Below are 15,090 nucleotides of genomic sequence, written 5' to 3'. Positions count from 1 at the left end.
GCTTCTCTCCATCCTTCCCTGTTCCCAAGGATGGGAAAACGTTTGTTTGAGTTCAATTTTGCCTTTTCTGTCACACGGGTAATATCAATGTAGGCTTAGAACTGCTCCTTTTCCTTTCTCCTGCTGTCTTCCCCGTGTACAACCTCTCTATTTTTAACCTACTGCATTCAGATTTGTTTTCCTGAGCCCTCATGACCTCCATGATATTTTGACTTTGGAATATTTAAGACACAGCATTGTAGGCATCCTGCATAGCCGGGCGTGACTATTGTTGTTGCCAGCTGAATAGTCCTTGTTTTTTTGGCTGCTTCTTGCGTTCTCACCTTTCAGTGGCTCAGAGAGGAGCCCTCCAGGCTCCCTGTATCCCCTTGGCTATTTACAGCCAGACCCAGCAGCCACGTTTGTTAAGTTCTTGGAAGTGGAATCCTCTGGAACAGAAACCACAATGCTGCAGAGAGTCTGGGGGAAGGTTTGGTACAAATGCCTCGGCCCATCAGTGCCTTGGGATGGGATAATTATCATTGTTGCTGCTCTGGGAGTTCTGCTGATTCCCCTGGGAACACAGAGTATCTTAGAAATGTGGTTATCTGTATCACTTTATATGGGTCCACAAAAAAGATTTGTTTGGTTTTTTTCTTTTTTTTTTTTTTTTTCTGTATTGGCTGTTCAGAGTGAATTTGCTGAGACAGAGGTAAATCAAACTTGATATTTTAATGCTCCTTTGGACTTGCATCCCTGCAAGTGCTGATTGTGGCAAGGTGTGAGGAACTCGATGGTCAGTCAGTTCAGGGCTCTGGACCCATCTCTTCAGCCTGGAGAAAAGGAGGCTCATGGGGGACCTTCTTACTCTCCACAGCTCCCTGACAGGAGGGTGCAGCCAGTGGGGGTCTGGAGCTCCCCTTTTTGGGATGTGCATCCCAGAGCCCCTTCCACAGCCATGACCAGAAGCAGCTGTCTGGCAGGCTCTTGGAACAAAAATTCCAGCAGCATCTTCTCGTTTTGAAGATGATCTCAGTTGTGCCTTGTTTTTTGGTAGTAAATGACTCCAGGTAAATTCTCCACTGGTGAAACATAAGTAATTATTAACAGTGTATTCCTGGACTGAAAAACAGGGAAAAATCCCGTCCTTTGAGTTTCCAGGCTTGAAATGCTGCTCAACCCGGGGAAGATGCACCCCTGGCTTACACTGTCAGGCAGTTTGATTTGTGTGGGTGGTGGAATTGATGCTGGTGAGTAATATTTTATTGTGTAACATTCAGATCAGGTGGAGCTGGGGCCTGTAAGCAGCAGTCAGGATTCCTTCAGGGCCTGGAGTGCTGCTTGTGCCCACAATTGGGCATTTCTCTCACTGCTGTGATCCAGAAGCATCACAAACCAGTTTAAGTAAAGCCTCTAAGTGTGCTCTTCTCCTTTAGGTTTAAACCACCTGCCCTTTGATCGTGCCAGCACCGAGTCCCTGGGGCTGGGCAGCGCTGCTGGCCCGCGGGGGTCGGACAGCCCGGCTGAGGATGGAAGCGACCCGAGGAAGAGGAGCAGCGTTCCCCCAGGTGACCTGAGTGCCAGCTCCATTGCTGGCAGTAGACAGGGGATCCCTGAATCCAGCCTGAGTGCAGCTGCTGTGCTGGGGTGTGGCTGTGCAGGCTGGGCAGGGCAGCTGGGCTCTGGTGCTGCTGCAGCCCCACTGCTGTGCCTGGAGCCAGGCTCCGATTGTGGGATCTCCCCAAGGAGTACATAGTGATAGAACAGGGGGGAATGGCTTCCCAGTGCCAGAGGGCAGGGTTAGATGGGATACTGGGAAGGAATTGTTCCCTGTGAGGGCGGGGAGGCCCTGGCACAGGGTGCCCAGAGAAGCTGTGACTGCTCCATCCCTGGCAATGTCCAAGGCCAGGTTGGACGGGGCTTGGAGCAGCCTGGGATAGTGGAAGGTGTCCCTGCCCATGGCAGAGGGTGGGATGGGATGGTTTTTCATGTGCCTTCGAACCCAAACCCTTCTGTGATTCTCTATACCTGTCCCAATAGATTTATTTTCATAGCTGGACAGAATCTGGCTCTTCCCTGAGAGTGGATTGAGCTCTGGTTTTGGGTGCTGACACTGCAGAGCCTCACTGGGCAGAGCTGAGATCTGCTCTAAGCCCTTAATCACTTTTATGTTTCTCTCAACAGATGGTGGCAGAAATCTGAGCCTGGACTCCATTCCGATGGGATTGCCAATGTCCGACCCGACCGCCTGGGCCACCGCCATGAGCAACCTGGGCATGGCTCCCATGGGCATGACAGGACAGCCCCTCCTGCCTGGTGAGCTGAGCCTGCCACGGCTCTTTGGGAATAGCCTGTTTCGGTGCTCTTGGGCAAACACCCCTACGTACAAACTGAGCTGTGTTTGAAATGCATTCATTCTGCACGTGATTTATTTAGAGACCTGAATTGAGAGGAAGCGAGGATACATGTGTTTTAATGCAAATAATAGTCATTGTGGGGTACCTCTAGATACCCTGCAGCAGAGCAGGAGGAGGAGGGTGCCACACAGGACAGGAAGCCAATGATATCCAGGAACGAGTTACTCTGAGCTAAACTGGAATGGCTTATAAGGAAGGATGGGAGGAAGGTGAAGAGGAAAGCAACAGGGCAGCAAAATGGATATAGCAGAAATTGATGGAAGATTCTGCTCCAGAAATGACCGCCTTATAGTCTGAAATACATGTGCATGGGTGAGTCACCTTGTACTGGGTGAAAGAGCTCCTGCAGGAACAGAGCTGAGCTGTGCCTGATTGCCCAGCAGTGCAGGATGCTGGACATCAAAGTCCTGAGTGGAACTGACTGTTCCAGTGCTTTGCTGCACTTAGAAGGATGCTCTCCCCTGCCTCAAGACCAGCCTGCTCACCTGGGGAGGGAAGTCTGTGCTGGCAGCACTCTGCCATCCCATTTCTGCTCTTGTGGCACACAGCAGGTGGGTTGCTGTGCAGCCAATCCTGTATTTAACACAACCACTTAACTTGCCCTAAGTTTTGCCTCCAGTCTGTGCTCTTGGAATCATGGAATGGTTTGGGTTAGGAGGGACCTTAAAGCTCATCTTATTCACCCCCTGCCACGGGCAGGGACACCTTCCATGAGCCCAGGGTGCTCCCAGCCCTGTCCAGCCTGGCCTTGGACACTGCCAGAGATCCAGGGGCAGCCACAGCTTCTCTGGGCACCCTGTGCCAGGGCCTGCCCACCCTCCCAGGGAACAATTCCTTCCATATATCCCACTTAAATTTCCCTTCTGGCAGTGGGAAGCCATTCCCCCTTGTCCTGTCACTCCAGTTCCTGATGCAGAGTCCTTCTCCGGTTTCCCTGTAGTGCCTTCAGATACTGGGAGGTGTGGTGAGGTCTCCACACAACCTTCTCTTCTCCAGTTTGAACAGCCCCAACTCTCTCAGCAGTAATAGAGAAAGTTCTCTCCTGTCCCCAAGGCCTTGGTTCACATGTGGCTTTGCTGTGGAGATGGTATTTCCATGTCCTTCTCATGCTCACATTCTTCTGTGAAGTAAAAATCAAATCTCTCCCATGGATAAGGATACAATTCCCATGCGCTCCTACGTCCATGTTTCACAGTTGAAACAGGAAGGTTTCTTGTCCATTCCTCCAAAAGTGCCGGTTGATGGCAGAGGGTTGGCCTCAGATCCGTGTTTTTGCTATGACTGTATTTCAAAATACTGAGGAGATGGCAGGTTCTCTGCTGCTGGAGTTGCTGCACTTGCCTAGTTGGTGAGATGATGCCCTAAATCCCAGAACCATTTAGGCTGGAAAAGACCTCCAGGATCATCGAGTCCAACCTGTGACTGTTCCCCACCTTGTCAACAGCCCAGAGCACTGAGTGCCACATCCAGTCATTCCTTGGACTCCACTGCTTCCAGTGCCTGACAACCTTTTCCATGTACAAATTCTTCCTGATGCCCTTAAGCCTGTGTCACAGCTGTCTGTGTTGCTGAACTACTTAATACAACCAAACTGGGTCAGGTTTTCCACTGTTTCCTTATGTCACAGGTGTCTTTTTGTGGACAAACCTCTCTGGGAAGGGTTTGACACTGGATGGGAGCTGGTTTCTACAGAGGAGAGAAGGAAGTAGTTTATTTTAACAGAGAAAAGTTACTTGGCTGTGGCAATGAGCAATGAAATAGTTTTAAAACATTATTTTAAGGGCGCAGATGTAAAGTTTGATGTTGTCAAGTTCCCGATTTTCACCGGCAGGCGTGGGAGCGTTCCCCGTTTGCTGTCAGGGCTCACAGTTGCTGTGTGACTCTAGCCCCCCACTTGACTCCCTTGTTCTCTCCCCCACTTAGATTTTGATCCTGCTCTTGGGATGATGACTGGAATCCCTCCGATCAACCCCATGATGCCAGGCCTGGGGATCGTCCCACCTCCCATCCCTCCGGACATGCCGGCCGTGAAGGAGATCATCCACTGCAAGAGCTGCACTCTCTTCCCACCTAACCCACGTAAGTGTCTGCTTGTGCTGTGTCTCTGTAGGAGTATCCCCATGCTCGTGTTTCTGTAAACCCCAGGTGTGTGTGAGAAAAGGGCCATTCCCGTGACTCACTGCTGGCAGGAAGGTGACAGAGCAACAGGAAAAGCCTGTTCTTGTCACTGAGTGTTTGCCATCTCCAGAAATAGCCTTTGCAGTTGCTAGATTGGTAAGGACTGGGGAAAAAGCCATTCCAGTTGCTGGGTATTTGAGGTGTTCATGGTTTGATTCTTGTGTGTGGTGTGAGGTGTAGCTCAAGCACACAAGTCTGGAGCATGTGCAGTTGCAGCACAGAGGATCCCCTGAGCAAGTTTTGTATGTGTTATTTACATTAGGGCACTCTTTTAAGCTGTGATTTTATAGCACCTCCCATGCTAAAGCTGGGAGCTCCTGGTGCTGCTTGTGTTCTTTGACAGCAGCTCAGTGAACCTCCTGCACTTGGGAGAGTGTTCGGAGGGCTCCAGGCTCCCAAGGTCTTTCGGAAACACGCTGGTGAATGTGCTTATTTTTTTATCCAGCACCTCAGCAGTGCTGTGGATCCACTCCATAAATCTGAGTGTGGCATAACCAGGTGTGTGTTTGGAGGAAGCCAGGAAGGTGTGGTCATCCCTCAGGAGAGAGGAGCAGGTGGAAGGAATGTGTGCCGGCAACCCAAAACCTGACCTGCTCTGCTTTCTCCCTTCAGATCTTCCCCCTCCGGCCACGAGAGAGAGGCCCCCAGGGTGCAAGACAGTGTTTGTTGGAGGCCTGCCAGAAAATGGGACAGAGCAGATCATCATGGAGGTGTTTGAGCAGTGTGGGGAGGTCATAGCTATCCGCAAGAGCAAGAAGAACTTCTGCCACATCCGCTTTGCTGAGGAGTTCATGGTGGACAAGGCACTTTACCTGTCTGGTGGGTGTGTTTGGCTCAGAGGGAAGCTTAAAATTCTGGGACAGAACTGTGATGGTGCCTTTATAGACAGAACAGTAGGAACTGGGGCAGATTTCTCTGATGCTGTGTCGGTTTGCCTTCTGCTGCTGTTGAATTTCTGCTTAAATACAAGAAAGCAGCTCCTGAGAGGAAAGGCAGCGATGCTTTGTCACCTGAAAACGTATACAAAACATTGGGCTGAGGTACAGAGTCTATCCCCATCTTACATGGATAAGTGCCCAGCTAATTCTATAGATAGTGCCTACAAAAACGGACAGTTTCTCCTAATTTGCTGGCTGGGCTTGACTTCGTGGGGTTTTATTTGGCTGATGGGCTTGCCTTGGTAGGATTTTCTTCCCTGTCAGCCATCGGGGCTGAACCCCGTGGCCTCCTTTTGCCACGGGAGCCCCAGGTAAGCCCCGTCCTACCTGAGCACCCTCATTCCCGCCAGGCTACCGCATCCGGCTGGGCTCCAGCACGGACAAGAAGGACATGGGGCGGCTGCACGTGGACTTTGCGCAGGCGCGGGATGACCTGTACGAGTGGGAGTGCAAGCAGCGCATGCTGGCGCGCGAGGAGCGGCACCGGCGCCGCCTGGCCGAGGAGCGCTTCCGCCCGCCCTCCCCGCCCCCCGTCGTCCACTACTCCGACCACGAGTGCAGCGTGGTGGCCGAGAAGCTCAAAGGTGAGAGGGGCTGGGCAGGCACAGCGCTGCGTTCGCCGGGGGTGCAGCAGCTCTCCGCCAGATTCCTTCTTTTTGTCAGAAAAACCCCCTGCGCTTGAATCGTATTTGTAGAAGCTCAGGATGGAGAGGACCTGAAGGCTCACCTGGCCCAACCTTTCTTGGCAGAGGCACGGTCTAGACCAGATGGCCCAACACTCTGCCCAGCCCAGTCTTGAAAGCCTCTGGTCTTGGGGAACCCAGCGCTTCCACAGTGCTGCCATTGTGAAAAGTTGTCCCCAGGAGTACCCATTCCCCCTCATCCTTTCCATCTTCATAGCCCTCCCCAGGATTTAGTGATGAGGTCTCCCCATAATCTTATTTTCCCAAGGCTGAACAAACCTGTTGAGTGCAGCAAACTTGTTCAAATCAAAACTGTTCAGTACAAGTTTCTTCCAGATAATTTTGGTTAAGGTTGAAAGGACTAGTGTAAGACCTTCTTGGAAGCCTGAGATTCATGTGTGACCTGATGATTTTGGAGCTGGAGGACATTTCCTTTCAGGGCCCATCTGAGTAGACATGAAATTTTCCAGTAAGTTTCTAGTGCTCGTTCCTCCTCTTGCTGCACCTCAGCAGGTGATTTGCTCCATCAGCTTGGTGCTAGACTTGCCTTCCTTTGTACAGCCACGTGTTCAGATCCTTCCCTGCTTCCAGGAGTCATGATCAGTCACCTGAAGGATGCTGACCTTTGAAGGAGCAGTTCAGCTCCAGGAAAAGGACCTGAAAGCTGCCCAGGCCACCCCAGAGCTGTGGTGTAAAGCTGTCCTTTCTTGCTGCAGATGACACCAAGTTCTCGGAAGCCATCCAGACCTTGCTGACCTGGATAGAACGTGGGGAAGTAAACAGGAGAACTGCCAACAACTTCTACTCCATGATCCAGTCGGCCAACAGCCACATCCGCAGGCTCGTCAACGAGAAGGCGGCTCACCAGAAGGAGATGGAAGAAGCTAAAGAGAAGTTCAAACTGGCTCTCTCAGGGATCCTGGTGCAGTGTGAGTGGTGTCTCCATGCTGGATGTTGGTTGTCTGCTGTAGGGAAGACTCTTTAATTTCCAGAGTCTGGAGAGGCCCCGCTAAAAGGGCTCTGGGAAAAGAAGTGGCAATCGCTTCTGTGCAGCTATGGCTGATTTGGAATCATATGGCACTAACCTGGCAAAAATTCCTTGTGGGACTTTTTACTGGAGTAAGAGTCCACATCTGGGGGGAGGAGAGAATGAATTCTGAATTTGTTTCCTCTTAATTATCGTCTGTTATTAGTTCTGTCATCTTTTCAACCCCTCCTGTGCACAGACAAGGTAAGTTCCTGGGAATCTGGTGCCTCAGCCAAGTGTGCAGGATTTGTTCGCCAAAGGTAGGATGCAGCAGAGTGCTTCTGACACCCTGCTGCAGAACCTGGGTCTTTCAAATCCCAGTACTTTAAAAACCAGGAAATCAAGGAAGAGGCATGGACTGTATTAATTCCAGGATGTGATTTGTAACAGTTCCTCAGACCATTCCTTGCCTCTTACACATCCTTGCTTTAATAAATCTGAATATTTTTACTTCTTTCTGAGTACCTTCTCCACAGTTGTACTAATTCTCCTTGAGCCCCTTGCCTAGCTTGTGAACATTCCTAACTTTTGGTTTTGTATCTAATGATTTTAGCTGTTAGTTGATTTTTAAAATTATTTTTTTTCTTTAAATTCTGTTAATGGTAAAAACTACGGGCACACGGTCCAGAGGGACATACAGTGAGCACTGCAGAGTAAGTAGTAATAGAGACTAGTGTGTAACTCCACTCTCTGAAACTAAGATGGATATCTCAGCCACTCTTAGGTTACTCTAAGGAGCAGGGAGATGTGTTTGTTTTGTGAGAATTATGGGTGCTGCATCACAAGCATAGAAAAAAGTCAAGTGGATGTGCTTTGTGCTGTGGGTGAGCTCTCAGCCAAGGAGAAGCACTTTGTGTATTCCAAATCCTGTGAATTTTCTAGACAAGCAGAAGGCACAAATCCCAGGACCAAGAAAAGGTGATGGCTGGTGCTTTTGCTTTGATCCTGGTGCTTTTCCTGTAGCTCACACAGGCTGTGGCACTGTCCAAGGGCCAGAACTCGTGGTTGTAGCTCATCACCCCCTTTCAGAGGTGAGTCCTGCCCCTCTGAACTTACACTCCCAGCCAGCCTCACACAGCATATTTGGCTATTTTTCAGCACCTGTGCTGCCTTTTTCTCCACGTGTCCTGCCTTTTTCCCAGCTGAGAGCAGAGCCCGTTCCCCAGTTGGTCGTTGCTCCGTGAGCGTTTGGCACTGGCCTGGTGAAGCCCACAGGGCTCTTTCCAGACACTGAGCCCCTTCCCTGAGCGTAGCGTCAGCGCAGGGCAGTGTTATGAGAAAAGGGGAGCCAAACCACCTGCCTGATTCCACTTTTTTACTCCTTTACTCCTCTTGTTCGCCCTCTCTGGATGCTATTCGGGCCCGATTTGCTGCTGATTTGCTACTCCAGTCGAGCAGATAGTGGCCGTGTACCATTCTGCCTCCAAACAAAAGGCTTGGGACCATTTCACGAAAGCTCAGCGTAAGAACATCAGCGTGTGGTGCAAACAAGCAGAGGTTGGTAATCTTTTCTTGTGTTAGATCCTCCAGCACGGTCTCTTGCTTGTCAGGATGTTGATGTTCAGTTTGCACGATGCTCGCGTGGATAACACCACCTTCCTTCACAGTGTGAGGTGGGGATCACTCAGGAGGCTCTTGTGGTACAGGTAATAAATTTTCTCTTGGTATTTGTGTCACCAGTAGCAATACATCGAGACCTGTCTGCTGATTGAAGTTGTGCACAGTAACAGTCATAATAATGATAATAAACATGGATTTTTCTGCTGGTTTTAATATTAAAGCAAGAAGGATTTCTAGAGAGATGTTTAAAAAAGCAACAACAAACCCTAAGTGTCATCAGAATCTGTTTGATCACGTTTTTATGTGATATTTCCACCTTGAGAGGTGGAAATGATTGCAGATGAACAGCCTGGAAAGCTTGAGGGCGGATGTTCTCATGTTTGTGTATTTATCCCATGAAGTGACATGATGAAATGTGTGGTTTAAAGATGGTGATCAGGAAGGAGCTGATGGAAGAAGGCTTGTCACTCCCACTGCTCTTCCTGCAGGAGGAAGAATAGTTCTTAGTCCAATAAGATTTGATCAAATCAGATAAAGGAGTCAGGCAGAATGTCAGAAATAAGGAAACTGAGGTAAAGAGAGGGTGTCCACTGGGAAGTGATGGGTGGGGAGATGTTTGTCCTGGGGGCTGTGGTGAAATCCGTGCTGCCAGCTGTCACCTTGGGCCTGCAGGACCTTGCACTTGGCCTTGTTGAGTCTCATGAGGTTTAATCCCACTCCTCCACCCTGTCCTGGTCCCTTTGGCTGTCATTCCTTACCTCTGGTGCAAATCTTCCTGTGGTTCTGGGTTTGTCTGGGATATTGAGTTCCTTACAACAAACTTGGAAAGGAAGTCTATCCCAGCAAAGCCAGGAGCTGCCTTTCACCTTTAAGATTATTTAACAACCAGAGTGAATTTGGGCAAAGCTGAGAGGCTGGTGATCCATGGTCACTGCAGGCCAGGGATGTGCAGGCTTGGGATCCCTGTGGGCTAGAGGTGTCCAGGCCTGTGATCCCCATGGATTGGGGTGTCCAGGCCACCTTGCTGTACAGCTGCAGCCTGAGAAGGCTCTGGATCATGCCCAGCCAGGGCCCTGCTGGTACCAAGCAGGTGGTTGATCCTGCACCATGCTGGAACACTCTAAATGTCCGTGCTGTCCTGGGAAGTTCCCAGCTGTGATCCCCCCATGAGACTGCACTTGTGGGACTTGTCAGAGCCCACTGAGTCAAACCTTGGTAGCAGCTAAAAGAGGAGCCAAGGTTCCTTTTGCACCTCTGCAATCTGATTTGCACAAGTGCAATCTGATTCAGATTCACTCTGAGCTCAGTGCTCCTGTCCTTCACTGCCTTCTGATTGCTGGCTGTGGCTGGGGTGGGAGCTCTCTCTCCAGCTGGAGCTGTCTTTTGTTCCAAGGTAAGTTCTCCCAGTGGGAGGAGGCTGTGAGACCACTGGTGAGGCCTCTTTCAGGAGCCCTTCAGCTGCCAGGGCTCAGTCTGCTGCTCTCCCCCAGCTTAGGGACTGCTCTTAAGGGAAGGTAGAAGCCACAAGATGCAGCTTCTTGGTACAGGTGTTGGCAGATATATTTATAAAAACGTTGTGAGTAGATGATGCATTTTCAGGTGTAATTTAAAATGTCTCTCAGCTCATTGTAGATATCAGATGCTGGCTAAAGGGTCTCTCAGCCTTTTGGGGTCACCTTGAGGAGGTCCCTGTACATGCAGGGGTGAAGCTGTAGCTTGCTTTGCTCTGTCCCACCTCAGGTTGGGACTTTTGGCTCCAGAGAATTAGGGCTGATTCCAGTTCCTCACACAGCAAGGCTGACCTGCCTCATCACAAGAGCAGAAGGGAGATGGAAGAGTCAGTAATCCCAGTAGCACTGGCAGAGTGTGCCGGATATTGCCCTTGATCTAATAATCTGTGCCAGTTTTTGAATCGTATCCTGGAGTTGTGTTTTGCAGACCTAGATTTCAGCAACTTTTCATCCAGCCAACCTGTTCCTCGAAATGTGTATTGAAACCCCCTCTGCTTTCTGAACCCCAGGAAATCCGTAACATCCACAATGATGAGCTGATGGGCATTCGGAGGGAGGAGGAGATGGAGATGTCTGACGAAGAAATAGAAGATCCATCAGAGATGAAAGAAACAGAAGAGTCAGGTAAAATCCCTTTTTGCAGCTCATAACGTGCTTCTCTTCAGTGGTTTCTTTCAGGAGTCCCATTCTCAGTGTTTTGTGCCCCAAAGTGGCCACGGGCAGAGCAGAACCAGTGCAGTTCTGGAGCTGTTTCCTCTTGGTGCCTGGGTCTGCAGCCAGGGTCTGTCACTGTTCCCTGCCACACTCAGGGGAACCGAAAGCAGTGTCTGAGCTGCTGTTCCTGGGAGGGGGTTGGGATTCCTGGAGCTGGATGTGGAGGAGCTGGAAGCTCCCTGCCCTGTGCAGGTGGTATCCAGGGGCAGAGGTTCACCCTGGAGCTGTCCCGTTCCAGTGCACTCCTGAGTCTGCCTTGGGATGCTCTTCCCCTCCTTTTTTTTACCTCTTCCATCCTAAACATTGCATTGACACTGAGAGGGCCTCTTTGTCCAGAGGAGCTTGTTTACTAAAGAGATGCTGGAATCATGGGATGGGCTGGAAGGGACCTTAAAGCTGATTCAGTGCCACCCCTGCCATGGGCAGGGACACCTCCCACTGTCCCAGGCTGCTCCAAGCCCCAATGTTCAGCCTGGCCTTGGGCACTGCCAGGGATCCAGGGGCAGCCCCAGCTGCTCTGGGCACCCTGTGCCAGGGCCTGCCCACCCTCCCAGGGAACAATTCCTTCTCAATATCCCATCCATCCCTGCCCCTCTGGCAGTGGGAAGCCATTCCCCTTGTCCTGTCACTCCATCCTTGGTCCAAAGTCCCTCTCCAGCTGTCTTGAGCCATTTTAGGCCCTGGAAGGAGCTTTGAGGTCTCCCCCAGAGCCTTCTCTTCTCCAGGTGAGCACCCCCAGCTCTCCCAGCCTGGCTGCAGAGCAGAGGGGCTCCAGCCCTGTGATATCCCAAACAGCAGAAGCCATTCCTTTGGGTGCTCAGGATTTGTAACTGGGAGCTGCTGAGCCCCTGTGCAGGGTGGGGAGAGCTCCCAGGGGGTTCTTGCTCCCAGCTGTTTGACCCTGGTGCTGTCCCCAGCGCTGGTGTCGCAGGTGGAGGCGCTGAAGGAGGAGAACGACAGCCTGCGCTGGCAGCTGGACGCCTACCGCAACGAGGTGGAGCTGCTCAAGCAGGAGCAGGGCAAGGCCACCAGGGACGAGGACACCACCAAGGAGCAGCAGATGAAGCTCCTCCAGCAGGCTCTGCAGGGCATGCAGAAGGTGGGCCTGGAATTTTCCATAGCTGGGGCCACGCTGCAGGGGAAGGGGCTGGGATGGGCGGCAGAAACCTGTGGAAAAACACTCTGGATTTAAGCAGGATCCAAACTGCCAAGGGGGAGCAACTCTGTCGTTTCCAGTGTTGCTGAAAAAAACCCCAAAGCAAATATTGAAACCAGGGATTGTGTGTGAGCTGATAAGTCCCGTGGAAGCAATCCATAGTTAATGGATTCCTCGTGTGCTCTTCACCGTGACTTCCAAAGTGCCCAGTCTGTCCATAACCAGCTGAGTAAGGAAGTGGGAAATCCGTCCATTGGGGATGGAATTACTGCCCCATGTTTACACAACCGTGCTTTTTTGTATGCTGGTAGGCAAAGGCATCTCTGAGGTAGATCCTCCTTGTTTTATGCTTCGTCTTGTAATGATGGACATGACCGGTCTGGTCTTCATGGAAAAGCCCTTCTAAATTGTATAGTCTTTGAACAATAGTTGGTGGAAGGCAGGTTAAGAAGGTGGCAGGCAGATTAAGAGTTTATCTTGTCTCTTCTAGCATCTTTTGAAAGTCCAAGAGGAGTACAAAAAGAGAGAAGCTGAGTTGGAAAAAGTGAAAGAAGACAAACTGAAAATAGAAACATTACTAGAAAACCTGAAGGAGCAGGTATGTGCCATCTAGGTCTTCCTTGTGCAGTGCTTGGGTTTTCTGGTCGCTCAGGAGCGTGGTGAAGGACTTCTGTCCTGCTGCACTCTTGGTGAGAATGCCCAGCCCTGGTTTGGAGCAGTTGTCCTTGGAAAGCGAGGAGAAATTACCTGTCAAATTGCAGGATGTCTGTCAGTAGTGGACCTGCTGATGCTTCATGTACCTGTGAGACAATCTCAGCAACTGTATAAATAAAATATAACTGTCACTGAACAGTGTACAGTGGCATCACAGCTGGAATGGGGTTTTCTGCAACCTGAGCCTTTAAAAGATAAGAAAAAGGTGTCAATTATCAGACTCTGGTATTTACAGTTGTGGTTTAGGAGCATGTTTTGATATGCCCTCCTTTGGAATGGGAAGTTTTTCTGGGTGTTCTAACACTTCTGTGCTCGCTGGGTTTATTCCAAGCAGAAATCCACACAGAATTCCAAGCAGAAATCCATAGTGCTGCTTCTCAGGTGTGATCCACTCTGATTTGATTGTGGATCAGGGCATGAATCTACACTTGCCTGGTCCTTTCCTCTATAGCACAGACACAATTACACAAGAAGCATGAGGCAGCACTCTCCCCCGTGGCCCACACAGCCTGATACTGGGTTTATCTCATTTTCCATCTTTAGTCCCACTTTTTTGTGCCAGGAGCTAAGGAAGATAATAAATGCTATTCTACTAACTAAAAATGGCTTTGTGTATTCCCGTAATCATCAGAGCAGGAGCTTCAAAACAAAAATGACAGATTATCATCAGTAATCTTGCCTTTCCTTGCCCATATATAGCAGAGCATGGCAGATGAAGAGGACAAGGAGGGAGATGCAGCTGACTGCCAAGGGAATGTAAGTCCAAGAGCTGCTTCTCTGGGACGGTGGAAGGTGTCCCTGCCCGTGGCAGGGGCTGGAACGGGGTGGGCTGTAAGGCCCCTTCCAACCCAACCCATTCCATGACTCTGTGATCTCCAGGAGAAGGCAGCCTGTGGGTTTGCAGTGCTGATCCAGTCCCTGGATCAGCTTCCACAGGGCAGAGCTCCTCTTTCTCCCCTGGAAGCAAATGTGGGGGCTCAGGCCATTCAGGCACAGCCTCAGCCCTGTGCAGCTGAGAACTGCACTGGTATAAGAATTTGAGCAGACCCAGGGGACCGCTCAAGTCTATCTTCGTCCCTGGCCTCCCTCCAGCCCATCTCACTGGTCACTGGAGCTGTTCCCAGTTATAGCTGTCCACAGCTCTCAGGCCACTGGAATTCTGCATAAAATTAGGGGATAAAAGCGAGTCCTGCTTTTAGTGCAGCCACCGTCTTTGCATTGTTGTGTTTGTGTCAGGGATAATAAATGGTGCCAAATTCTGTTTTAATTCAGTACCACAAGTTCAAGTCAGGAACAGTCTGATCCTAAGCCCTGTGCAGCCCCATTGCACTTGATTAATCACATTTGTCTCAGTTTGGGCATGTGTAAAACAAACCTCTGCAGCTGAATTAGTCATGGCAAGGCCACGGTCTGGTTTGTATTTTGCTGTTTAAATCAAGGCCCTTCTGGAGCAGACATCATGTCAGAGAGCAGGGCTGGTACAGAGTGCATGGTGACATCTGGTGAACTTCGTGGCCTTTTCATCTAACTTGGTGGCTCAGGCCCAGCAGCACGGACACAGCTGTGCTTTGTTGGGAGCATTTTGGAAAATAGAGAATACAGCAGTGATGGCTGCAGTGACTCAGAAACCAGGAAAACACCCCTGCATGGCCTGTTGAGCCTGCCCAAGGCAGTGCCTGGTGTGCCAGGTTGTCTGGAACGTGCCTTGGGGGTTTGTTTTGCAGGAGGGCAGCACGTCCAGAGTTTGTGCCTGCAGCCAGGAGAAGGAATGTCCAGTGGAGAAGACATTGAGCAACAGCCCTGTGAAATCTGAGCGAGAAGTTCTCTTGGTTGGTGAGTCCTGCTGGGCTTGGTGGTGATGCTGGGGGAACCTGCTTCAAGGTGACCTTGCACTCCTCCTGCCCACCTCTGGCTCCTTTGGTTATCCCAGGGGAGGTGGCAGGCCTGGAACTGAGGAAAACCTTGAGCTTTGCTGGGGTCAGGGTGTGACCTTGTGCTGCCTGCAGTGGCGCAGGGCCGGTGTTCCCAGCTGGCTTTTGTCTCATGACAATGACCTCTGTGGTGTTCCTTTCCCAGGGATAATTTCAACGTTTCTCCACGTGCACCCCTTTGGAGCCAGCATTGAGTACATCTGCTCCTACCTGCAGCGCCTGGACAGCAAGGTGGGTGTGGGGACAGCGAGGTGGGTGTGGGGACAGGGGGTGTGGGGACAG

At 50.8% G+C, this 15,090-nt stretch overlaps 1 protein-coding gene across 3 annotated transcripts in view; it reads left to right on the top strand.

The window, feature by feature from the left end:
• Nucleotides 1-1,415: 1,415 nt before the first annotated feature.
• Nucleotides 1,416-15,090, top strand: part of ENOX2 (ecto-NOX disulfide-thiol exchanger 2) — a 17,398-nt gene continuing 3,723 nt past the window's right edge. Inside the window, exons 1-13 of one of the 3 annotated variants that reach the window (XM_042040230.1) lie at nucleotides 1,416-1,547; nucleotides 2,164-2,295; nucleotides 4,320-4,475; nucleotides 5,187-5,393; nucleotides 5,863-6,096; nucleotides 6,912-7,124; nucleotides 8,613-8,719; nucleotides 10,803-10,917; nucleotides 11,925-12,106; nucleotides 12,654-12,761; nucleotides 13,577-13,633; nucleotides 14,602-14,710; nucleotides 14,954-15,039. In XM_042040230.1, coding sequence (XP_041896164.1) covers nucleotides 2,199-2,295; nucleotides 4,320-4,475; nucleotides 5,187-5,393; nucleotides 5,863-6,096; nucleotides 6,912-7,124; nucleotides 8,613-8,719; nucleotides 10,803-10,917; nucleotides 11,925-12,106; nucleotides 12,654-12,761; nucleotides 13,577-13,633; nucleotides 14,602-14,710; nucleotides 14,954-15,039 — 1,671 coding nt within the window. In that variant the 5' untranslated portion in view covers nucleotides 1,416-1,547; nucleotides 2,164-2,198. Of the gene's footprint in view, nucleotides 1,548-2,147; nucleotides 2,296-4,319; nucleotides 4,476-5,186; nucleotides 5,394-5,862; nucleotides 6,097-6,911; nucleotides 7,125-8,612; nucleotides 8,720-10,802; nucleotides 10,918-11,924; nucleotides 12,107-12,653; nucleotides 12,762-13,576; nucleotides 13,634-14,601; nucleotides 14,711-14,953; nucleotides 15,040-15,090 lie in introns of those variants that run through there. The other 2 variants (XM_042040231.1, XM_042040232.1) reach the window with 2 other exon arrangements.

This window comes from Corvus kubaryi, unplaced genomic scaffold (assembly GCF_017639235.1).
Source record: "Corvus kubaryi isolate FWS band 111438036 unplaced genomic scaffold, C.kubaryi_AGA036_p1.0 37395, whole genome shotgun sequence".
NCBI classification, from domain to species: Eukaryota; Metazoa; Chordata; class Aves; order Passeriformes; family Corvidae; genus Corvus; species Corvus kubaryi.
Note: the sequence above shows the minus strand (reverse complement) of the source record. Positions and strands in the feature narration are given on the sequence as shown.